General features: G+C 44.8%; 1 protein-coding gene and 2 long non-coding RNA genes across 5 annotated transcripts in view; 1 reads left to right on the top strand and 2 right to left on the bottom strand.

The window, feature by feature from the left end:
- SLC44A2 (solute carrier family 44 member 2 (CTL2 blood group)) overlaps window positions 1–17,566 on the top strand; it is a 63,689-nt gene extending 46,123 nt beyond the window's left edge. For 2 of the 3 annotated variants that reach the window (XM_079959366.1, XM_079959368.1), the window contains exons 13-22: window positions 132–224; window positions 1,317–1,401; window positions 3,361–3,623; window positions 4,653–4,747; window positions 5,865–5,968; window positions 7,949–8,022; window positions 9,579–9,649; window positions 10,031–10,119; window positions 10,588–10,672; window positions 12,804–14,612. In XM_079959366.1, the coding sequence (XP_079815492.1) occupies window positions 132–224; window positions 1,317–1,401; window positions 3,361–3,623; window positions 4,653–4,747; window positions 5,865–5,968; window positions 7,949–8,022; window positions 9,579–9,649; window positions 10,031–10,119; window positions 10,588–10,672; window positions 12,804–12,925 (1,081 nt within the window). In that variant the 3' untranslated portion in view covers window positions 12,926–14,612. Of the gene's footprint in view, window positions 1–131; window positions 225–1,316; window positions 1,402–3,360; window positions 3,624–4,652; window positions 4,748–5,864; window positions 5,969–7,948; window positions 8,023–9,578; window positions 9,650–10,030; window positions 10,120–10,587; window positions 10,673–12,803; window positions 14,613–16,282 lie in introns of those variants that run through there. The other variant, XM_079959367.1, reaches the window with a different exon arrangement.
- Window positions 14,615–16,276, bottom strand: LOC307206607. The gene is made up of 2 exons (XR_013834410.1): window positions 15,119–16,276; window positions 14,615–15,033 (listed from the first exon to the last, which is right to left on the bottom strand). It is a non-coding gene; the product is annotated as an uncharacterized lncRNA (long non-coding RNA).
- Window positions 17,266–24,625, bottom strand: LOC307206585. The gene is made up of 2 exons (XR_013834386.1): window positions 23,761–24,625; window positions 17,266–23,045 (listed from the first exon to the last, which is right to left on the bottom strand). It is a non-coding gene; the product is annotated as an uncharacterized lncRNA (long non-coding RNA).
- Window positions 24,626–24,751: the final 126 nt, after the last annotated feature.

Here is a 24,751-nt window from a genome sequence, read left to right as displayed (position 1 = left end):
TGGTGGGACAGGAAGCCAGTCCACAGCGAAGCTAAAGGGGAATGTGACAAATGGTCCTTGCCCTGCCTAGACAGAGTTGGGGCCTCAAAACTAACTTGTGTACCTTTTCTTTCTCCTGTCCCCTCTGACAGAGCGATTGGTCACATCATGACATCTCTTCTGTTCCCTCTCTGCACTTTCTTCCTGGTGTGTCTCTGTATTGCTTATTGGGCCAGCACAGCTGTGTATCCTTACTCAGTTTTCCCCCCCACCTCCCCTGCTCTCATGGGAGAATGGATTATGGGGTATGGTTGGTTGGTTGGGTGGGTGGGAGGGAGGGATTCCAGGAAATTGCCCGGTGTTCCAAGTCTGCTTTGGATGATGGACTCAAGGGCATCCTGATCAAATTTGCAGATGACACCAAACTGGGAGGGGTGGCTAACACCCCAGAGGACAGGATCACACTTCAAAACGACCTTGACAGATTAGAGAACTGGGCCAAAACAAACAAGATGAACTTTAACAGGGAGAAATGTAAAGTATTGCACTTGGGCAAAACAATGAGAGGCAAAAATACAAGATGGGTGACACCTGGCTTGAGAGCAGTACATGTGAAAAGGATCTAGAAGTCTTGGTTGACCACAAACTTGACATGAGCCAACAGTGTGACGTGGCAGCTAAAAAAGCCAATGCAATTCTGGGCTGCATCAATAGGAGTATAGCATCTAGATCAAAGGAAGTAATAGTGCCACTGTATTCTGCTCTGGTCAGACCTCACCTGGAGTACTGTGTCCAGTTCTGGGCACCACAGTTCAAGAAGGACACTGACAAACTGGAACGTGTCCAGAGGAGGGCAACCAAAATGGTCAAAGGCCTGGAAACGATGCCTTATGAGGAACGGCTAAGGGAGCTGGGCATGTTTAGCCTGGAGAAGAGGAGGTTAAGGGGTGATATGATAGCCATGTTCAAATATATAAAAGGATGTCATAGAGGAGGGAGAAAGGTTGTTTTCTGCTGCTCCTGAGAAGCGGACACGGAGCAATGGCTCCAAACTACAAGAAAGAAGATTCCACCTAAACATTAGGAAGAACTTCCTGACAGTAAGAGCTGTTCAACAGTGGAATTTGCTGCCAAGGAGTGTGGTGGAGTCTCCTTCTTTGGAGGTCTTTAAGCAGAGGCTTGACAACCATATGTCAGGAGTACTCTGATGGTGTTTCCTGCTTGGCAGGGGGTTGGACTCGATGGCCCTTGTGGTCTCTTCCAACTCTATGATTCTATGCTTTCAAGCCAGCAAGAATGGGTCGTGAATTTGTGCAAAGCTCCTTGACTGCTCCCAGTTTCTTGTCTACCTCCAATGAAGCTGTGTACAAGGTGTTCAACGAGACAGAGTGCATTTACGCCAGAACGACCTGCAACCCAGAGGTAAGAAATCTGAAGTGGTCACTAATGGAGTTGTCTTCATTGCATAATGGGCAAAAAAGGATGTGTCCAGAATTATTGTCTTGCTTTCTCCATGGGGCTTCTCTTGAAGGTTTAGCTGGGTGCAGAATGGAGCATTCTGCTTCCTGCTGGAATTGAGGCAGCGCTCCAGGAGTCACGTTGCAGACTTGGCCCAAATACTCTGGAGCAGGCATTCATTCCCAAATGCTTCCTCCTCTCCTGTCGGACTGCTCAAAAATCTGCCGAGGGTCTTAATTATTTTTCTGCCTATTGTAGCAATTGTAATGTGGTGTGCTATGTGCCGCGTGATCTTTAATTGTATTTGCATTGCTGCTTTTATTTCTTACAAATTAATAACTCTCATAAACTCGATAATGAATTCAGATTGTAATACAGTAACAAAAAGTATGGGAAATAAAAGAAGCAGTAAAAACGCCATTAAAAATTGATACGAACGTTCACTCACAAATCCACAGACACACTGCTGGTCACCTGAATAAAGCTTGCAGACCACAGGTCGGGAACTTCTGTTGTAGAAAGCTTAAATTCTGAGTGGCCCATGGAGGCTGTGGGATCTCCCTTGCATTCTGATTCTGGGTGGATTCAGACAATTTGTGTGGTCTGATGGTCACCTGCTGCGTGGAGGTGGAAAGCCCACTTTGCTCTGTGATTAAAGTTTCACAGAGTCCACTTATCTTGTGATAGCTGCAAACCTCTCACATGGTGTCTGCCCAAATCTGGACGATACTAGATTAGAGAACTAGTTCTCAAAAGCATGAGGCAGCGGAAATGCCTGCACCTGGGAGAGGCATAAGTTCATTGGTTGTGTTTGTATATGAAATCAGCTGCTGCCTGCCTCCAACTTCCTGATCAGTTGTACATGCTACATATTGCCCCCTTTCACATTGTGGTTTTGCTTCCCTGTGTCCCCACTTCATCCCCACCAAACACCATGAAAGCTGTACAGTGAGAGTCTTCTCTCTGCTGGGGATTTGCCCAACCCTTTGAGGAGGTGGGAAATATGGCTTGACCCAATATCTCGGTTCCCCCTGCCTGCCCACCCCGTGGAGAACTGAAAAGGGAAGCCCCACATGACACGTTTGCAAGAATGACCTGACTTCATTTTTGGTCGAGGGAGCCGGCGTACAGCTTCCGGGTCATGCCAGCCTGACTAAGCTGCTTCTGGCAAACCAGAGCAGCGCACGGAAACGCTGTTTACCTTCCCACCGGAGTGGTACCTATTTATCTGCTTGCACTTTGACGTGCTTTCAAACTGCTAGGTTGGCAGGAGCAGGGACTGAACAACAGGAGCTCACCCCATCACGGGGATTCGAACCACCGACCTTCTGATCGGCAAGTCCTAGGCTCTGTGGTTTAACCCACAGCGCCACCCTAACTCTAAAATACTGACCCACAGTTTGGGGAGAGATTTCAAAATGTTAACATCACATCCGCTGACAGCATACAATTCAATCTGGCTGACCTGATCCAAAAACACACACACACCCCACTCACACACAAAAACAAATCTCATTACAGCCAACCAAAGACAGCCAACCATACCCTAGGCCACCCCAAGCTCTCTCACCACCAAGGAAATACAAGCAAAGAGTAAGAGAACCCACACAAGTGATGTTGACACAACCCCCCCACACACACTAAGTAGAAGAATAGAAGCATTGTCACCCAACCCCACTCACCATTCCCTCCTCCCCCTCTTTCCACCTCTTTTCTTCCCAACCTAACACTGTATGTAACACTAAGGTCTCACAAGAAATGAAACTGATCTGTAGAAAACACAACTTGAAAAAAGAGACAACGCATGTATTTTTGTAAATGTAAGAAATCCTTAATGAAAATATATTCAAGTGGAATTCTGAAGCTGCCTGTCTGGCTCCCATAGCGATGAGAGTAACATCATTTTCTTCCTTCTTTTTTCAGACCTTCAATACTTCCAATGTCACCAAAGTGTGCCCAAGCGCTCGCTGCCTCTTTGCCTTCTACGGTGGCGAGAGCACCTACCACAAGTACCTCATCATCTTCCAGATCTACAATGTCTTTATGTTCTTCTGGCTGGCAAACTTTGTCATTGCCTTGGGCCAAGTCACGCTGGCCGGAGCCTTTGCCTCGTACTATTGGGCCTTTAAGAAACCAGATGACATGCCAGCCTTCCCTCTGTTCTCCTCCTTCGGCAGAGCACTCAGGTACCAAGACTGGAGTGGGCAGGAGAGTTGCAGCATGTAATTCTTGACCTTCGGAAGTCCCTGCATCAGTGTTTCTCATGATTTGGGTCTTCGGTTGTTGTTGGACTACAACTCCCATCATTCCCTGGCCACTGGTCCTGCTGGCTAGGGATGATGGGAATTGTAGTCCAACAACAGCTGGAGACCCGAGTTTGAGAAACATTGCCCTGCACACTGCAGGACTACGGAAGGAAGCAGGGTTTGTTGGCTGAACGGGATCCTAGATAGACAAGGCAGGTTTCTGCACAGTGATTTCAGCTCAGTATCGGAATATCTGCGCTCTGGGCTAGATAGGGCATCCAGACTAGAAAATGGTAGAGAGTTCAAGTCATTGTGGTACAGAAAAGAGCTTTGATATCCTAGGAGCTGGCACACAGCAGAGGCTTGTTATTTCCAATTGCATACAGAGAATAGAGCCTTGTTTACAACTTAACATCAGGGCTGGGCAACCTGTGGCCCTTCAGATATTGCCAGGCTACAACTCCCATCATTTCTGGATATTGGCCATGCTGGCTGGGGCTGATGGGATTTGGAGTCCAACAACAACCTTATCTCTGGTTGACATCTTTATCTGAATCGGGATAATTTTGAGGCGGTTGATTTGCATGATCTGTGGGGGTGTCCCAGGGCAGAACGAGAAGCATTTAATATCAAAGCAAGCTCTAGGAAGGTGCTTAGCATGGTTCCATGACTGAAGGGGGCTTTGGTGATACCTTCCCAGGAGGAGGTCAGGCTCAGGGCAGAGGGAGCTTAAAGCCAGTTGGAGTAAAGGAGCCTTAGAAGTAGGCCAGCAGCCCATAAGGATATGCTGCAAACCCAATGTGGAAATTGGGGTTCAAAATGGAACTTGAGAATCTCAGGCCAGTGTACCTAGTGGCTAGACAAGCAGGGTCTCCTATCCCACTGTACAGGCTGATACAACATCCTTTGTCAGAGTTCACAAATGCTCTGAAGCCACAGCAAATGCAATTTTTCTGCTCCCCCCAACAGGTATCACACTGGCTCACTAGCCTTCGGCTCCCTCATTCTTGCTATTGTCCAGGTCATTCGAGTCATGCTGGAATATTTGGATCACAGGCTAAAAGGTACTGAGCAAGGGGAAGGATTTAGTACAGGAAGTGTGCTAGGAATGAGAGCCCGCCTCTTTCCTTTGGCCACGCATCAGTAGGTTCAGTTGGCATGAAATCATTTTTCCATGTTTAGATTGGGAGATCTTCTCCCTTCCCCTCCCTTTTTCTGCCACCTAGCTAGACATCTTGGGGCTGTCTTTGAATTCTTAAGTCTCTCCTTTTGTATTCTTAGAGAGATATTTTTTATGCTCCAGGGTGCTGTTGAAGGATGTGCCTGGCCCAAGAATACAGTTAAGCCTATGAGTTATAACTCCCAATAAGCAAAGTAAAAATTGTGCCAAGAAAACAAGCTATGGAAATAATGTGAAATTTCTGCAGATGTCTCTTTCTGCAGTTTTCTCACATCTTTGATATGCAGTCAGGGCTTGAAATTTTTGCAGATTTGGGGAATTTTTGCCAGGTAGTTGAGCGGCAGCAGAATATCCCAGTACAGTTGTACCTTGGTTTTCGAACAGCTTAGTTCTCAAACGTTTTGGCTCCCGAATGCCGCAAACCCAGAAGTGAGTGTTCTGGTTTGCGAACTATTTTTGGAAGCCAAACGTCCTACAGGGCTTCCGCGGCTTCTGATTGTCTGCAGGAGCTTCCTGCAGCCAATCAGAAGCTGCGCTTTGGTTTCCGAATGTTTTGGAAGTCGAATGGACTTCCAGAACAGATTCTGTTCGACTTCCGAGGTACGACTGTATATTACAGGGTGGGGAAGAGGGAACTACAAATAGCTCCACAAGCCAAGACAGCCCTGGCCCCTGAGCACTGCAGCTTCCCACCCCACCCCACTCACAGAGACAGATGCTTTGGTCCTGCAGATCTGGTGCACACATAGATCACTGGCATGCTGAGATTTCCCTATTGTCTTGAATGATGCTTTCCACAGCACTCTGGACCAAGGGCATAACTTTTGAAGTTATCCCTTTTAAAAAGCTGTTCTTTTTAATAACAAAGGCTAGGATCCTTCAAGTGTTGAGGACAATTCCAGATTCTGTGCTTGTGAGCAACTGTGATCATGGGTTCCTGCCCAGTCTGACAAATAGATAATTTTTTCTCCTCCTCTTCCTTGTTGCTATCCTTGCATTAGCTGCTGACAACAAGTGTGCCAAGTTCTTCTTGACCTGTCTCAAATGCTGCTTCTGGTGCCTCGAGAAGTTCATCAAGTTCTTGAACAGGAATGCCTACATTATGGTGAGGAATCTGACCATTCTCAGGGAATTCATCCAGAGTTGTAGATGCTCAGATGATAATGGGGATGACTACCAAACCAGTTAACCAAGCTATTAGCAGGAGAGGCTATTAGATGCCTTAGTCATACTTTAGACTGGGGTGGACCTACATTTTGGGGACCCTGAACTGTTATGGGGGCCCCCTTTGCAACCAGCAATGAGGTCTGGGTAACCACTGTTGGCTTCTTCAGTGGGGTCGTTTACAACAACCTTTACAACATCTGTGCTACCAAATCTCAAACTTTGGGATTGTTGAAATATATACAGTGGAACCTCAGTTTTTAAACTTAATCCGTTCCGGAAGACTGGTTTGGCTTCCGAAAAGTTCGAAAACCGAGGATCAGTGGGCTGGCTGCAAAGTCAATGGGAAAAAATGAAAAACGCGGCTCGGAAGCTGGAAATTGTTTCCGAAAATTGTTCAAAAACCAGAGCTGTTACTTCCGGGTTTTTGGCATTCAGGAGCCAAAACGTTCCAAAACGGAGGCATTCGGGAACCGAGGTTTGACTGTACAACAAAAAAGTAACCAGTTTGAGTCGTGCGACTCAAATTGCACCTACCAGACCCATTTTCTTAAAAAAAGAAATGTGGACTTAAATTGTTTCTGGGTCCCCTCCAGGATTAGGGAACCTGAAGCTTAACCTTCATTAGTTTCATAGTATATATGTCCCTGCTTTAGACCTTGAAGAAGCCTCTGGCTAGATCTACACTCAGCTTTTAAACGTTATTAGAATAATTAGAAATATCGTTCTAAAATGTCAAGACAGGGAAGGTTCACTTTTGGTTTCTCCTTTGCTTCCTTTCCACATCATCTTCCAGGTTTCCAGTAGCAGGCTTGTTGGTTTTGAATGTCTGATGTAGATTTTTTCAATTTCATTGTTCTGTATGGGACAATGACAATAAAGATCGTATTGTAGTTAGTTGCTCTGCAGCACCCTCTGGTGTCACATTTTAATAACACATTATGAACGTTAAAAAAGAACATCATACGTCTATATGGTTATCAGAATCATTCCTTAACTCTTTTTTTAGCATTAAAAACCATGAGTGTTGATCCACCCTCTGTTTTCAGGTATGGTGAGGCTTGAAATGTGTCTAGGTCAGTTCTTTCCAAACTTTTCATGCTGGTGACACACCTTTTAGAAATGCATCATTTCGTGACGCAGTAATTCAGTTTTACTAGCAAGCCGGAAGTTAAACTAACCCCTCTCCAGCCCTGGGAGGAGTACGGGGAGCAATTTGCATTTGTGTAACACACCTACACACTGCAGCCGACACACTAACATGTCGCGACACAGTTTGGAAAGCTCTGGTGATACCTGTGATTTGGGGAATGCTGTAACATGACATGTTTGGTATTGCTACCAAACCTTGTACTCAAGACATCCCTGTTCTTTCAACCTGTGCTGGTTCTTCTGATGACAAGGAAATGAAGAGGAGACCTCAAAGATGCAGAGAGGGTGTTCTATTGACTCAAATGTGTTTTGAATCTGTTGACATTATGGTTTGAGCTCTATCGAAAGATATTCAGATATGGCGTGGAAGATATGACTAACTTTTTTTAGAAAAGGAGCTGTGTTGGCTGTTCCACAGACTTGAAACATTTTAGGCCAAGCCAATAAGCCATCCTTTGTTAACTGTTGAGGTATTCAATCTATATTCTTGCATTTGGTGTTATCCCACCTTTGGCCACAGTTGACAAGAACCAGCACAGAGAGACACCATAAAGGAAAGCACAGAAACTCCCAACATGCTCTCTCTGCCTGCAAGTCCTCTTGGCATTCTGGAAACAGAGCAGCACTGATGTTGAGCAAATGTCACATAGCCACGATCAATGTAAATCATCCATCTGGTCCAGGGCATGAGGTCAAAAGCTCCTGATTAAAGTACCCTAGACAACTTTACATAATGTTCATATACTCTTTGGTGATTTCCCCCCCACAGATTGCCATCTATGGCACTAACTTCTGCACTTCTGCAAGAAATGCCTTTTTCCTGCTCATGAGGAATATCGTCAGGTGAGGACCTGCCAATGAGTTGCCTGGTTATTACTGCTTCAGGGCTTTAAACAGGGATAGCCAGCTTCTTTGGGCTGGTGGGGGAGCATCTTCCTTGGCCAAGCTACTTCGGGATGAAATTCTTCCAGCTTTAAGGTTCCCTCTCATTCCCTCCCCCTCTTTTTAAGCACTTTGTTCAGAGACAGCCTTCCCACCCGCCCCGGCCCCATGCTGAAGAATCCTCTCAGAGCTACAAGAGAGGGTGCGCAGCTTCTGCTAACTGGCGCAAAATGTAAAATGACATGGTGTCGTATCCCGTATCTTTAGAACTGGGAAGGATCCCAAGTGCCAAAGGTAAAGGGTAAAGGGACCCCTGACCATTAGGTCCAGTTGTGACCGACTCTGGGGTTGCGGCGCTCATCGCGCTTTATTGGCCGAGGGAGCCGGCGTACAGCTTCCAGGTCATGTGGCCAGCATGACTAAGCCACTTCTGGTGAACCAGAGCAGCGCATGGAAACGCTGTTTACCTTCCCGCCGGAGCGGTACCTATTTATCTACTTGCACTTTGATGTGCTTTCAAACTGCTAGGTTGGCAGGAGCAGGGACCAAGCAACGGGAGCTCACCCCATTGTGGGGATTCGAACCGCTGACCTTCTGATTGGCAAGTCCTAGGCTCTGTGGTTTAACCCACAGTGCCACTCGCGTCCCAAATGGGCATATGGGCAATAGGGAATAGATGTCGGTTGGCTGGTGCAGAGAGCCTTCTCGGTAGTGGCACCTGCCCTGTGGAATCCCCCCCATCACCACCAGATGTCAAGGAGATTAATAACTATACAACTATACAACCCGAAAGCAGGAATTTTTAAATATTTTATTGTGTTTTTATATTTTGCTGGAAGCTGCCCTGTGTGGCTGGGCCAACCCAGTCAAATGGGTGGCATATTAATAATAAAATTATTGTTATTAACATTGCACTGGCTTATGGGCAAGGTTTGGGGATGTGGTTAGGGCTCTATATTTCCTGTGCAAAGAAAGCTTCAGTCCTAAATTCAAAAGTGGGAATGGATCATTTTCTTGCAAACGGTGATTTTGATGTGAACCAGCTTGATTCATGTGCTGTTTGAACCAGCTATTTGAGAGAATGCAGACTTGAGAATTTCCCTGCACAAAGGAGAAATGTGGAGGGAGGAGAGGCATGGTGAAATCCAGTATCAGAGGTGTGAATGGGGAAGCAATATAAATCTTGAGCCACAAAAATGGCATGTGTACTGCAGGGGTCTGCAACCCATGATCTGTAGGTTGTGCCCACTCCAGCAAGGGAAAATGCATGGCGGTTCGTTTACCTATAATCTAAAGTGGCCTTCTCTAACCTGGTGCCCTCCACATGTTGTTAAGACTGCCTGATGTTCTCAGAGTTGTAGTCCAACAACATCTAGAGGGCACCAGATTGGGAAAGGCTGCCTACAGAAATTCTACCCGGGAGTCTCTTCTAGGCAATGCTAGAAATTTCTCTGACATAATTCCACAATGGTGAGGAGGCTTAGAAAATTATTGTTTCTCCTTCTATCTGCTTTCAGGGTTGCTGTTCTGGATAAAGTCACAGACTTCCTGCTTTTCCTTGGCAAACTCCTGATTGTGGGAAGTGTTGGTAAGTTCTTGGGGATATTTCAGGCCTCCTCTCAAATATCCTTCATCCTCTGAACTGATTTATTCAGCTTCTCCTCGGGGATGAAATGCCTTCCATTTGCAGAGGCCCTCCGCCCCCTCATTCCCAGCATTGTTTTGCTTCTTACTTCCTTTTTGCTCAGCTTGTTCCCACTACACACTGATAGAAAACGCAAGGTCCAAGAGCTAATTTTGCAGAGAAGGGGGATGTTTATTTGTGCAGAGACCTTGTTGAAAGAGACATGGGGCACAGAGGGAATAGCTTCTGAGGTGGAGGAGGGGAGAAATGGATTCAAAAGTTTGACTTGAAGATCAAGCAGAAAATTCTGAGATGAAATGATTTTGTTTTTCTTTCCTCTTTTAGGTATACTTGCCTTCTTCTTTTTCACCCACAGGATAAAAGTTATTCAAGACACAGCACCACCCCTTAACTACTACTGGGTCCCCATTCTGGTTGGTATCTAAGTTAAGGACTTCTTAAGTTCTTAACCCCCCTGCTACATATCTTGGCAGCTAAAGTTTCTTTCGCATATTCTCTGTCCTTCAGCTATGATAGTTTGAGTTAGTCCTTGTTAGTTGTGTTGCTTGTTGAGGACGCAGGGAAAGGGAGGAGAAAACCACTATTAATTTGCAGTAATATCTATATTGGACTCTCTCTCTTACATTTATTTCACCTGCAATAAGTTCAAGGCGGTGAGTGTGGTTCTCCCCGCCACCTATTTTATTCTCACAACAACCCTGTGAGTTTTGGCAGAAAGTAACTGGCTGTCCCAAGGTCATCATCTTGACTTTTATGAACCCAGGTTTCAACTCTTGACTTCTTGCAAAAGGTGCAGTTTCAATGCCATTCCTAATTTGCAGCCACTGGCTAGCTGAGATGCAGCTCGTAACGGAGATGATTCCTTGCTTTTTTTCTTGCAGACGGTGGTTGTAGGCTCCTATCTAATTGCACACGGATTCTTCAGTGTGTATGCCATGTGTGTGGACACACTCTTCCTGTGTTTCTGTAAGTATCCAGCTCTGGTGCCGTTCTAGTGAAACAAGCACGTTTGCCCAAGCACTATAAACTGTAAAGGAAATGCTCCAGTCATTGTGGTATTAAACCAGCAGCTGCTGAAAATGTCCTCCTATGCCTCCCCTACCCACAAAAGAACCACAAATTCCTGATTCCTTGGGCCATAGTGCAAGAGGACCCTCAGAAGGCATGATGCAGGCCAGAAGAAATGGTCCTGCATGGGCCTTGGGTTTGCCAAAAGGTTGGGCTCTAGTGATATTCCATTCCAGATTAACAGCCATGTCAGTCTGCTACAGCACAGACTGCTGTTGTGCATTGAAGGCTAACAGATTCATTGTGATCTATGTCATGTCATCTGTCACTGACTTCTCTTCTGGGGGAACACATTCGGATAAACTGACTTTTGAATACCAGTCATAGAAGCTGCAGGCTACAAAAGAACCCTCAGCCCTTCTGCCCTTATTTTGCCTCTGCATTTTCCAGCACTCGTTTGCTAATCAATTGGAGTACGAAGTTTAATTGGTAGATTTAATCAGCTGAAGCTGATTAACTGAAGAGGGCAGTTTCTAACCGGGAAGGCTGAGAGTTTTGATTTTGAGCCTGCTTTGCATTTTAGTATCTTCTTGTCATGGGGAATGCTAAAAAATGAAGAGTGGTAATTTAAAATGTACAGCCCGCTCCTATTCATGCTTATTCAGAAAGATGTCCACTTACTGTATTGGGGTTTGCTCCCATTGCCATGCTGCGCTATGCTTCCTTCCTATAATATCTGAAAAGGGCACCTCTGAGGTTTAGGTAACTTGCACATTTATTTTGATTTAAGTAGTTGCCCTTTTTGATCATTTAAATCCTAGAGTGCCCCTATATGTGCCTGTCTTTTTGTTGCATTTGAATTGCAGCAGAATTGCATATTGAATAAATGTGTTTGAGGCAGCCAATCGATTCCGTTCCCAAGGGAGAATTTCCTTCCCATTCCCTTGGTCATATTCCGCTCTTGTTGTCTCCTGCCTCTTTCCCGATTCCTTTTCTTTCTCTGAATTAGAAACCCTCTATCTGGCTGTGACTTTCCCCCATTAGGTAACTGCATTTACCACCTCAGTGCTTCTCAAATTGTAGGTGCATGTGAGAGAGATCTTCAGCAGAGGCAGAAAAAACTGCCTACTTGGCTGAATTGTTGCAGTTTTATTTAGCTGAGAGGCTCCCTGTAGCCATCCCAGTCTTCCCTATTAGGTAGCAGTCAAGGACAGACAGAATGTGCCTTCCTATCTCAAGTCTTCATTTGCCTCTGCCTCCCACACTGTGAGGCACACAAAAAAAAGGGGGGGGGGAGAGAACCAAAGTTTAGGATTGATCAAAGGAAGGACTTTTCTCACACAGTTGGCTTACGGAACTCACTGTTCTAAGATATGATCATGGCCATCGATTCAGCAGACTTTAAAAAGCATCAGGAGAAGTCTGCCATTCACTATTTGTCAGAACAGTGATCCAGAACCAACCCGGATTCACAGCTAGGATACCTCTTGTCTACCTGATGCAGGAGAGAGAGAACTTGGGACAGCTGTTGAGTTTATGCTTGGCTTGTGGCATCCAGCTGGTTTGGGAGGGGATGCAGTGTGGGAATAATTGACAGGCCCAAGGTCCTGCAGTGAGCTTCATGGCTGCGTGAGGATTTGAACCCTGGTCTCCTAGATCTTAGGAAAGCATCCGTAAGCACTACACCATACCAGCTCTCTGGTTCTGGAAATGACTCATTTCCAGTGTAATGTGGGTTTTAGCCCCGTGGTAGCAGGGCAGTACGAGCTGACTCCTCTTGCGATTGTGAAACTATTAACTTCTGATTTCTCCTTCATGTCTCCACCATCAGCTCAGTTAGCAACTCCTCCACTTCTGCTATAGTAGCAAGCATATTCCATAGCATAAAAGCAGTTGACTGCCTAAGCTGCCTTACTCTCTTTCTGGGTGGAGGAATCTATTTGCAACTAACTCCAAATCTTCTCTTTCTCTCTCTTTCTCCCCTTTTTGTTTTGCATTCCTTTGCTTTTGTCTTTATTTGTTTTGCTTTGCTTCTCTCTTGTCCATCCTTCTGCGGATGCTTTCTCTGTCTTCCGTGGGATCCCAAAAGGTGAAGACCTGGAAAGGAATGATGGATCTCCTGAGCGGCCTTATTACATGTCCCCCGCACTGAGTGAAATCCTGCTGAAGGGAAGCCTAGAATCGTCCAAAAGTGCTGAGAGCCAGGAATAGGGACTGGTGCACGGAGTGGGAGAGGCACATGCAGGTTCCCCACTGTGAACCTTGTGCACACCTGCCTGGTCCGTGTGCAGGTGTTGTTCCTTCATGGCTGCCCTGAGAACTGGTGCAAACCTCCTAGTTTTGCTGTTCTGGGAAACCGTGCTTCCTCTGGCAAGTGGGAGGCAAACATTCTGGCGCCAGAGGAGCGGAAGCGGAAGTTCAAGGCCGAATGCGTTTAATCTCCGTTGTTTGCACCATGTGGTGCTGTTTTCTGCTCTCCCCAAGTCTGGCTATTTAACCGGTTGCATAAATAAGCAGAATGCATACAGTACAGAGTGGGTGCTGCAGATATTTCCATTAAGTTTTGGATCATTTCTTGGACTTGCCCTTTCCTTGACTAGGCAGATGTAGAACAGAGCCATTTATTTGGTTATCAGTGAATTTCGAGAGCAGATGCTTTTGTCCAAAGGGGCAAAAGAACCAAAATTGTTGAGGTGCTAGGGATATCTTTGGCTGGTTGGGCTGGTTTTGAGTTGAGTCTACTTAGACGGGAGGCTTCGAATTGCTTAGGACTTGCTTCCAGGCAGAAGTAAGTGGAGGAGGAAAGGTATTCTAGCATAGCAGCAAAGAGTTGTTTCTTTGTTTTGAAGTTCCTGCTGCAACTTTGTGGGGCTCTTGGCCATTTCTCCCAGAAGCTTTGAGTTTCCTTCATTTTCAGTTCCTTTACTTATTTTGTTGAAAAGCAGTATTCTGTACAACCTGCAAGCTTGCTATCCTGCTGGATGATCCCTTTTACTGAACTGTTCTGACACTCTAGCATGCCATTGAGATTACAGTAGCTTGCAGAGTAATCTTTATCAATATACAACATTTGCTTGTATGTAACTTCTCTACAGCTTGTCTTGATGTGGAAAGCAATGGCTACTAATTTCCCTAATGGCTCTCTTCCTAGGCTATGGTCCCAATCCCACACAGCTATGTATGCTTAAACCCATTGAAATACATAAGTTTTAGCATACCATACTGAACTATAGTCAAAATGTAGTGTTGAAATTCCCAGTGTAGCCTTGAAATTCCCAATGTACATCTTTGCAAAGTCCTTAATTAAGCTAATAATGATCTTGAAAAATCTGTGACTGATATCTCCTTCCTATGGCAGATAAAGTATTAGATTTTCTTCCTCAAAATACAACCCCCCTGGTTTTTCAGTATTGTATAAAGCTGGAGTTTATTTTTGTCTGCTTTACAAAAGTTTTATTAGCTGAACATAGTATATGTCAGGATATTTATTCCTTGTGCCAGAAAAACAAATCTGGCTCCAATCATTGTAAAACTAAAGGGTATAGTTTTTTGTTTTTGGTGGGGATGGGGAGGGAAGGTGAGTTAGCAAACATTTGTGAATTTGCTTAGGAAAGGATGAAAAGGAATTATGTGGGTTTGGCAGAGGCTAGGCAGTCAGAAAGGAAAGTGGGGCAGACAGAACGCTGTATTGGGAGGTTTTCTTGAAAACACTTAATACATTCTGCATCTTGTTCCACACGGCATCAAACTTCCAGATTCCATCTCGGAAAACTCAGTGCCTTATTAAAGAGATACTTCCTTTATGTTAGCTCTCCAGGTGTCATGTGGAACATTATCCACTTCAAGTTTATGGTCTGGAATTACCTTTGATTAAATATAATTATGATAAGGTTTTTTTGCTTTTTGGCCCACAGCTTCTTGGTTATCCTTGAGAGTTGCTTTTGGCACAGATATTCTGTAAACATGCAAAAGATAGCATAAGATCAATTCAAAATGAAATTAAATGAATGTTGACAAAGACTCACTAGTGATCTTCATCACAATGAGATGGAAACTTGTTTTTTTAAAGATGAAATTGGAGACCAAAAGCATTATAAATTCTGTAGTGTTTCATGAGACAATGGCCAGCCTGGAAACTCCTGTGGCTAGTGGCAGGCAGTTGTTTTCTAAAGGAGCTAAATGAGAGAAAGGTTTTGCTTCCCATGATGTGTAGACATTTCTTCTGCCCCAGGGTTGTCTCTGGCTAAACAGGTTCTGGAAGCAATATAAAAGGTGAAAATCATTTTCCAAAGGCAATACTGGTATGAAATCCAAAAAAACTATGGTCCTACTGCTGCCTGTTGATGACCTGAGCAGGCAGAGCACTTTTTGAAGTTTTTGAAGACGTCACTGTTTCTGGTGGACTTTTTTTTGGAGCAGCCAATTTTGGTTTTGAGCAGATCACTCATACCTGTATCAGGAATATGCCTCTTTCTTGTGCTGCACCAGTTTTTAAAAATATATATATATGCAGGGAAGTTGACAAAAGGCTGCAAAGACAGAACTTTGTGAAGAGAAGGCCAGATGCAGGTTTGATATGCGTCTGGCAAATGGGCCAGTATGCTATTCACATACATTGGATCTTATATCACAAAAGAGGCAAAGTATTTGTCAGGATGTGAGTAGGGGAATGGTGCTCTTTACAAAGCTTAATTGATCAGTTTGATGCTAATAAAAAAGATAAAGAATTTCCAAATAAAAAGACAAGCAGAGCAAAACTTCATATAACTTATCACCACCACTCTTCCTGCCATGGCCAGAGGCAGTATTCTTCAGCTTCTCTTCCTGCTTCCCCATGGAGGAAAAAAGATCCTCTTCATTGCCACCCCTTGGAAAAAGAAAGCAGGTGTAAAAACTTGACTCTGCATTTTAAATATGCAAATTGAACTCCTCATCTTCTCCTCCGATTCTGCTTACCTGGAATCCTGCTAAATTTAAAAGGCTGTTGAATTAAATTCTATCCTCAAAAGAAGCTGTGCAGTTCAGAGTTCATACGTACCTGCTTGTTGTGCATTGCAAGGTTCAACTGACAGCTTCGTTCTAAGCACTCAATTTACATGCAGAGAGGAGGGAAGTTGTGAGCTTCCCACTTAATTTTCTTAATGCAAATGTTGCCTCAAATGTGAGATTTCATCTAGATCTTGACATCTGTAGAATCATTAGGACACTGCCATAGCCTTGAGAATGGGGTGATTCACCGAGACATGGTTGAGGAAACCCATCCTGACCATATCCTCCACCATGAGGAATTGTTCAATCTTCCTTGAGGAAAAGTGGAAGGATTGACTTGTCAGTTCGACATCCTTCTCAGTTTGGGACATGCATCTAGAGCAGGGAACACTAGCTTGCTTGGGGGGAGTCCCAGCCTCCAGTTAGTGGTGTCAGGTTTCCCTGTGTTTTCACAGGTTCAGATTGCTAACACTTCCCCTTTGTAATGGCCTTACTTGATCCCAGATACCTGCCATTTGGTACTTGGGAGACAGACTTTTTCACATCCCTTTTGCTGGGGGAATTTGTCTCTCTTTGCAGTGGAAGATCTGGAACGTAATGATGGCTCTACCGAAAAGCCTTACTTCATGTCATCTAATCTGAGAAAGCTCTTGAAGAAGACCAACAAACAGCAAGCAGATGCATAGCTGGCCCTCCCGTTCATTCCTGTCGCTTCCGTTGGTAGCATGCAGCAGACGCACTGGAATTAACCAGTCTGAGATTTGTCGAGCCTTTTCTTTGAAGAGCAGCAACCTGGGGGGTCCTGCTTCCACTTGCTGTGCCAGAACAACAGTAGCTTCCCTTGATTTGGAAACACTCTTGGCCCACCCCCCTTGAAAAACGAGGAACTTGTGTCACAATAGCTCCATCTGAAGTCTTGAGTGTAGAGGTATCTGCTACTAAGTCAATCAAAGCCTCCCTGCTCACGATCAGCCTGGAGTGGCTGGGTTTCTTGCTTGCCAGTGCAGAAGCAGTTTGCAGAAGCGTTAGATTTCAGTTGCCAACAGTCCAGGGAGGCTGTAACCCGCTAGCCAGCTGAGCTGATTTCATTCCATCAACTTGTTTCAGTAGACTCCAAACTGGCCTCAATCCAAGTGTTCTGGCTTAATCTTAAAACAAATAATCTTGGAGAAGTTGGATCATTCCAATAACACATTTTTTAACCATTTGTATTTACTAAGTGTCTTTTCTCCTTGCCGTGGTGTTTACTTCATTATATATACCCTTTGCCACTTGGGATAGACACCTTTAAAGGAGCAAGCTGCCTTTCAGCATGGCACATTGACTTCGTGGATAATTTATAACCTCTTCCAAATGACTAGCAGCCTTTCATACAAATGCTGTGAAGAAAAGCTTATAGGCAACTGTTGTTGGGGTTGCCAGTGAAAGAAAGCTTGGGTAATAGCGCTGTTGTTTCTTGAATGAGGATGGGGCAAAATAGTTGTAGCAGCTTTGACTTGCTAAATAGGGAAAGGTCTTCAAAATATTATTTGCAAGAAAAAAGCTGTGTGTTTGTTGGGCGGGGGGAAGTAAACAAAGTAAGTATGAACTTTGGAATAATTAAATATGAGGCAGAACCTAAATATATGCAAAAAATGTATCACTAAAATGCAAGGATGTAGGAGGATTAGTTGGAAAGAGTTCCAAATTGTGGCTACAGGAATTGGTAACTTTCCACAAAGGTAATGATAATACCATCAATCAATTTTTAAATCTGGGCAGTTAATTTTGTGTTTGCTTTTTATAGTCCTTTTCTACTCTCCTATACATCCCTGTATCTTTCAAAAATTATTTTATAACAAACATTAAACATTTTGTTTTGTACATCTGTTTAGTGTGGTTTTCTTTTTTAGTCAATCTGTAATTCCAACAAAACTTATGAAGTCTAACGCAATTTGTATTTTTAGAAATCAAAGTAATTAGTGGTGTCTTTCTCCCCCATCCCAAAATTCATCCACTGCATGGAAGATGTTCTACATTTAAATTGCTGGGGGACTTCAAATATATATTAAAGGAAAACCTATTTATTTACCTGAACTCTAGTTCAAAAAACAGTTTAATAGAAACGGGAAATTATGTGTTTGGCACAGCCCTCTTTCAGGAACCTGAGTAAGCAGATTCCATGATCCATAATCAGGTTGGAAATCAACACTTTAACTCGAGATAATCCCAGATGTAATTAAATGTATCTTGGCATATCTTAAGGAAACATTCATTTCAAAGAAGATACCACCCAAAACGGTTAATTCTGTGATTTCAGGCATTGGGAACAACCCACCTGTTGAGCATATGTTTTCAATAGGACATCACAGTTGAGAAGGGGGTTGTTTCACCCCACCTGTCAAAATCCCTTATGTGGGGTTCCCAAGTGCCTGGAAAGCCCCAAGCTCAAGTGCTGGCAAAATGCTTCCCCATCAGCTGACAGGAAAATGAGAATAGAAGCCTACATTTAGCAGGTATCAGATGCACATGGGAGAAATCACCCCTTGCAGCCAGTGTCTGCAAAAAAGAATCAGAAAAAGGGTGATCCACTGCCCCAAAGGAAGGGCTCATGTGAGTTGTTGGCTGAAGGGATACCAAAGAAGGGTGACAAAAATGCCAGAGAGATCAGTTCTAATGCTTTATTCAAGTAAAGTGTAGACTTAAAGCAGATCAGCCTGCTAGGTCTCCCAGCCTTTACAGACTTAGGATGGATACTGCAGCAAGATGGCTTGTCCGCACCCAAGCAAACATGTATATAGCGGTGGAGCTTCATGCTCTGGCACCGGGAAGGCGGAGAGCAGGCGGGGGCGGAGCTGGCACTGGAACTCGTCCTGGGGGTGGGACGCCCAGCGCAGGTACCCCACCAGGATTGCACTGCCGGGGACAGTGTGCTCCCCTCGCGCTCCTCTTCCTCCGCCAGTGCATGCATACATTCTTTATACACAAAGCAGCATACGTCACTTTGGCCACAACTTCCCATCGCTTTACCTAACCAGATGAGAGCATAGGTGGCAAACACCCAAATCTTACAGATAGTTAACCTTTCTGGGCTCAGCACAGCACCCCAAGCTGACAGATAAGGATAACATTAAAGGTAAAGGAACCCCTGACCATTAGGTCCAGTCATGACCGACTCTGGGGTTGCGGTGCTCATCTCGCTTTGCTGGCCGAGGGAGCCGGTGTATAGCTTCCAGGTCATGTGGCCAGCATGACTAAGCCGCTTCTGGCGAACCAGAGAAACGCCGTTTACCTTCCTGCCAGAGCAGTACCTATTTATCTACTTGCACTTTGACGTGCTTTCAAACTGCTAGGTTGGCAGGAGCAGGGACCAAACAATGGGAGTTCACCCCGTCACGGGGATTCGAACCGCCAACCTTCTGATCGGCAAGTCCTAGGCTCTGTGGTTTAACCCACAGCGCCACCCACATCCCTAAGGATAACATTAGAGCCTGCTAATTAGCTTATATCAAAGCAAGTGAATATATATGAGCTCATTGCTGCAAGAACTACCAATTAATTGTGGGGTTATCTTGATTACTAAGATGGTGTTAGCGAAGCTTCTGGAACAGGTCACCTTTGATTCAACGCAACTGTTTCCCAGACTGTTTCCTCTGCACAGTAGTCATGTGTCCCAGAGCACAGTTTGGCTCTGCTAGTGATCCCATGCCTCTATAAGGCTTGCACACGCATCCAGGAGTTGGAATAATGCTTCTCTGATTGAATAGGAGACTCGTGTTGCTGCAACATTTCCCCTTAAAGGAACTTCAAAGGGACCCAATATAGACCAAAAGTCCCAGAAGGCAGTAGAAGTAGGAAAAGGCAAAATGTTCTAAAAAGACTACAGCATGCCTCCATCAGAAAAGAGAGAATCTAGACATAGCAGCGGATAGAATGGGAGGCAACACAAATGTCCAAATCCCAGAGGGGGAAAGATATTGGAAAACACCTGGGAGAAACTAATATCGCCTATGCTTGTCAAAACTCCTCCGACCATGAACAGCTGGGTAACTGGTCTCCTGACCCAGCACTAGTATGTGAAAATTATTTTATTACACATGTGGATCATAACAACACACAGTTCAACACAGGCTCTACCTGTAATCAACAGGCTCAGTCCACAGCCAAAGGAACTGATAGGGCAGAGTGAGAAAGATTTGCAGATTTGTATGGCTACCTCCGAGACCATTGTCTCCTTAATGCCCAAACTAACGGGGGGGGGGGCGGGGGGGATTCAGAGCTTGGACTGCTTAAGAAAGGATCTATCTGGGATCAAGGCTAATATGCTTGTCTTGTTAGGGTTAATTGAGCTGGGGATCCTAACAACAGTTCCCGCACCTCTGCTGGCACAACTCAATAAACCTAACCAAGACTGCCTATGCATGCAACAGTACAAAATAGGAATAAGGTGGTAGCATGGCTTTGGACTTTATTAATCTGCAGATTGGGGGCAGGGATCATGTTTCTGAATATCCCCCTATGTACTAATAATAAAGCTGCTAACTGCTATTATTGTTTTGCTGATAATTCCTGCCAGAGCTGTAAGTGGGCGAGCTAGAATCCTCCTCTGATGTAACAGGCTTTTATTTGCAGGCGATACTTTGTGTGAGAGAAGAATTAAGGCAGTACCATCCACAGGGTGAAGTGATAGGAGTCCACTCAATGGTCTCATACTTGTTGGCCTCCACCTATCTCGAGAGACAATGGAGTGCGTCTCCGGGTGTGAAATCAAATGGCACCAAAGTGACCTTTCTGGGGTGCATGTGCAAACTTGGGCCCCAACCAGTGATTAAAGTCAGCCTCTTAGTCCATAAATTAACAAGGCCATTGTGTGGCCTGGATCACAAACAAGGAGCTTGCCACCACGACTGGATTCCTACATTAACATATAGTTATTTTTCTTTCGGAAAGCTTAACATGTGGAACACAACTCACCCACCTAGAAATACATGTTTCCCCATCTATGTTCCCCTCTGACATTTTGTTCTAGTGCTGCCACTCTTCACACAAGGCAATCAAAACTATGACTTACCAGGATCATGCAACTGTGCAGAGTTTAGAGAGCAGTTCTTTCATCTCTTACCCTGAGCTGCAGCCAAGAACAAAACCTTGAAATATGAAACCGCAGTTAAAGGGGCTTTGGAATTTGTATACAAGTGAGAAAAGAGCCCTGTACCCTTTGCTGTTTCTCTGCTCTCAAGCGCCCTGCCAGGGTTCTAATATATGCCTAACTTGGAATTAGGCACCTAGTCGAGCCTGCCTCTGCCTCCCATTGCCTCATGGTCAATACAGACCAGGCCGAGAATTGGTCTCTATAATTTTGGAGGTGATGAACATGGTTACAAATTGGAGGTGATGAGCATGGTTACAAAAGAAGCACCAGAGACTGGAGAGGAATTTTCAGAGAGAAGAAATGAAAGGTGCAAATAAAAAGTAATTTAGAAACCTCTCAAGAAGAAAAAAGTAAAAACTCTAATAAAGTGTTAGGGTGCCTTTTCAATCTTCTGTGGGCATCCCTTTTCCCCAATTTATTATTTCTTTCAAGATCTGTTTGAGCAAAAATCTGATAACAAAAGATTAATCATTTAAGTGCTACACATCTGTGAGAGGGAATGTTGGTTGGAAAGGAATCAGCACTGCAGTACTTGGCATTCCCAAGTAGTGACCAAAATGCAATTGATGTAAGTGCCCCCTGCATAGTGCATTTGAAACGTTGGCTCAGTGTATTAAATGGGAGTTCTTATTTTGCACTGTATTATTCTCCCTCAAAAATGATTTGTGAAACCAGAACAAATTTGGAAATATAAGCTTAACTTCTATAATTTCTTCACTAGATTTGTTTTTTAAAATATGAGGTTCAATAAATCCCTCTCTTAAGACAATTAACAGGTAAACACAACCAGATTAATTTAACTAAAATCCCAACATTTCTGCTTGCTTGGGTGAGGAATCAATCCAAAAAATATAAATAATTCTGTTTTTTGTAATTGTTTTAATGATGTTTTGAGTATGATGTTATATGGCTGCTTTTGGATCCTTTGGGAGGAATGACATCACTGTAAAATAATAATGGATCCCCATATTATTGTGGGATACTGCAGCAAGATTACAAAAGTTCTCTTCACCCCACCACAGAAAGCTACAGAGATGTGGACCATGCAAATAATTCTGGTCTTTGCTCCCATGTAAGCTGGAATCAGTGATCTGTAGTTGGGAAGGACTGCCTCCTTAAATCCAATTTTCAGAGCAGCCATTCTGCAAAGCCAGGATGTGCAGAAACTTGGAATGACTTTATAACATTGCTTGGAACATAATGCTTAAAGGCTGAACTACTCAAAGGGTAAGGCAGACTGAGGTCTATGGGAGTTCCTATTAACTAATGAAACAGTCAGTCTGTGAACAGTTAGAAAAAGGATGATGTGATTACTAAGACCCAGCATGGGTTTCTAAAAAAACATGTCATGCCAGATGAATCTCACTCCTTTTTTATATATACAGTGGTACCTCAGGTTACATACGCTTCAGGTTAAAGACTCCGCTAACCCAGAAACCCAGTACCTCGGGTTAAGAACTTTGCTTCAGGATGAGAACAGAAATAGTGCTCCTGCGGTGCGGTAGCAGCAGGAGGCCCCATTAGCTAAAGTGATGCTTCAGGTTAAGAACAGTTTCAGGTTAAGAACGGACCTCTGGAACGAATTAAGTACTTAACCCGAGGTACCACTGTATAAAGTAACAAGCTTGGTGGATCAGGGGAATGCTGTGGGCATAGTGTATCTTGATTTCAGTAATGCTTTTGACAAAGTTCCACATATTTTTGCAGAGCAGCTAGTAACACATGGGCTGAATTAGGTAACTGTTGGGTGGATTTGTAGCTGGTTGACTGACCAAACCCAAAGAGTGCTCATTAATGGTTCCTTATCCTGGAAAAGAGTGGCAAAGTGGGGTGCCTCAGGGTTCTGCCTTGGGCCCATTGTTGTCCAATGTCTTTATAAACAACTTGAATGAAGGAATTGAAGGGATGCTCACCAAATTTGCAGATGACACCAAACTTGGGGAGGGGGGTAGCTAATGAGTCAACAGTGGGATGCAGCAGTAAAAAAAAAGCTAATGCTATCAACCAGTGTAGTCTCCAGATCAAGGGATGCAATAGTACCGCTCTATTCTGCCTTGGTCAAACCCCACCTGGAATAGTGTTGTTCTGGGTGCCACAATTTAAGGAGGATATGGCCAAGCTGGAACATGTGCCGAGTAGGGCAAACAAGATGATCAAGGGAATGGAAACTAAGACTGATGAGGAATGATTGAGGGAGTGGTTATTTTTAGCCTGGAAAAGAGACTGAGAGAATATATGATAGTTATATTCAAATATTGAGAGGACTGTCACATGGAAGATGCGAGTAAGCTTGTTTTCTCCTCCAGAGGGTTTCTCCTCCAATGGATTCAATTTACAAGGAAGGAGATTATGACAACATCAGGAAGTACCTTCTGACAGTGAGAGCTGTTCGACAGTGGAATGGACTCCCTTGAGAGGTTGTGGACTCTCCTTCCTTGTTTTTGAAGAAGAGGTTGATCATGTCATGCATTAGCTGCGATTCCTGCGTTGCAGGGGGTTGGAATAGATGACCCTAGAGGTCCCTTCTAACCCCACAATTCTTATTCTAATAGTTCATTCTTCAGCCCAATCTTAAGCATATTTATTTACACAGAAATAAGTCTTACTCAGTGGGGCTTGTTTCCCAGATTTTTACTGGATTTTATAAGAACTGTAGTGTGCAGCTTGTTTTATGCTATCCTTTCCACGCTTACTTCCATTTTTAATTTACATCCCGCCAAAAATCAGTATTGTATGTGAAAATACAAGCAGTAAAACAATACCTAGTATCACTAGTTCGGTCTGGACATTCCCCTAGATCCCTTTTAAGTTGCAATGTGGCTACAGCCATGTGGCAAGCACCTTAAGTGTTTCCCTTGTCGTATCACACCTGAGAGCGCCACCAGCGGCTAAACAAGACATAGGCATCAATCCCATCCCCATTTACCTGGTAGCAAATGCCACTAAATTCAACATGACTTGCTTGGGTGTAGATATGGTTAGAATCGCACTGATCTCAATAGGACTTGCTTCCAAGTAAAGCAGGCAGATCCGCTTGAGCGGAAGTTTGCTTTCGGCTAGGGTGCTTGTCTAACGGGTGCAATTTATAAATGCTACAGGCGGATTATTAACAAGGTGTCCGACTACAAAAGGATTAAGGGCGTGCCTAAACGTGAGTATTTTATTCTTATTTGATGGGCACCGTAGGAAGTGAAGAACTTCAAGCAACCATAGCTGAGTAGCAAAGCTTCCGCCTTGCAAGCCGAAGGTCCCGGGTTCGATCCCCGACACCCCCAGATCAGAGTTGGGAGAGACTCCTGCCAGAAATCCTGGGAAGCTGTTGCCAGTCAGTGCAGACAATACTGAGGTAGATGGACCCCCTTTAATGGTATGATGAGCAGCTTCCTGACGCCGAAGCGATGGGTGTTTAGGATCGCAGCTTTACTGCGCACACTTCGCTCCGTGGAAGGTGGGCAGGCCGGCGGCTGTTACGACGATTTGGGTCGCCCTGCCTGTGCAAGATAAAGAGACCGACCAGTTCAATAAATAAAAAAGATATACTGTATATCTAAAGGTAGTCGCGCCCTCCTTCCACCTCCACAAGCCCCTTTTTCCTCGAATACTTGAAAGCAACCGTCCCGTTTCGCGTGTGGGGGGACGCGCGGTGTCGAGCGCCCCGCTCATCTCAGGCCGCCGGCTACGCACGGCTCGCGTGTGAGGAGACAAGATGGCGGCGGGGAAGGAGGCGGGGCGGAAGGACTAGAACGCCGCGCTCCTCCACCCCGCAGGCAAGGCGCGCGCCTCCTCGCCCGGCCGCCATTGGAGGAGAGGGGGCGCGAACCACGTGGTCCGGCGACCTGCCTTTCTCCTCCGCGCAGCCCCGCCCCTCCCCTCCCCCCTCCCGCGCGCCGCCGCTACCGCGCTGCAGTTCGAGGCTG

Source organism: Podarcis cretensis (assembly GCF_951804945.1).
Source record: "Podarcis cretensis genome assembly, chromosome: 17".
In the NCBI taxonomy this organism is placed as follows: domain Eukaryota; kingdom Metazoa; phylum Chordata; class Lepidosauria; order Squamata; family Lacertidae; genus Podarcis; species Podarcis cretensis.
This window is presented reverse-complemented; position numbering and strand designations above follow the sequence as displayed.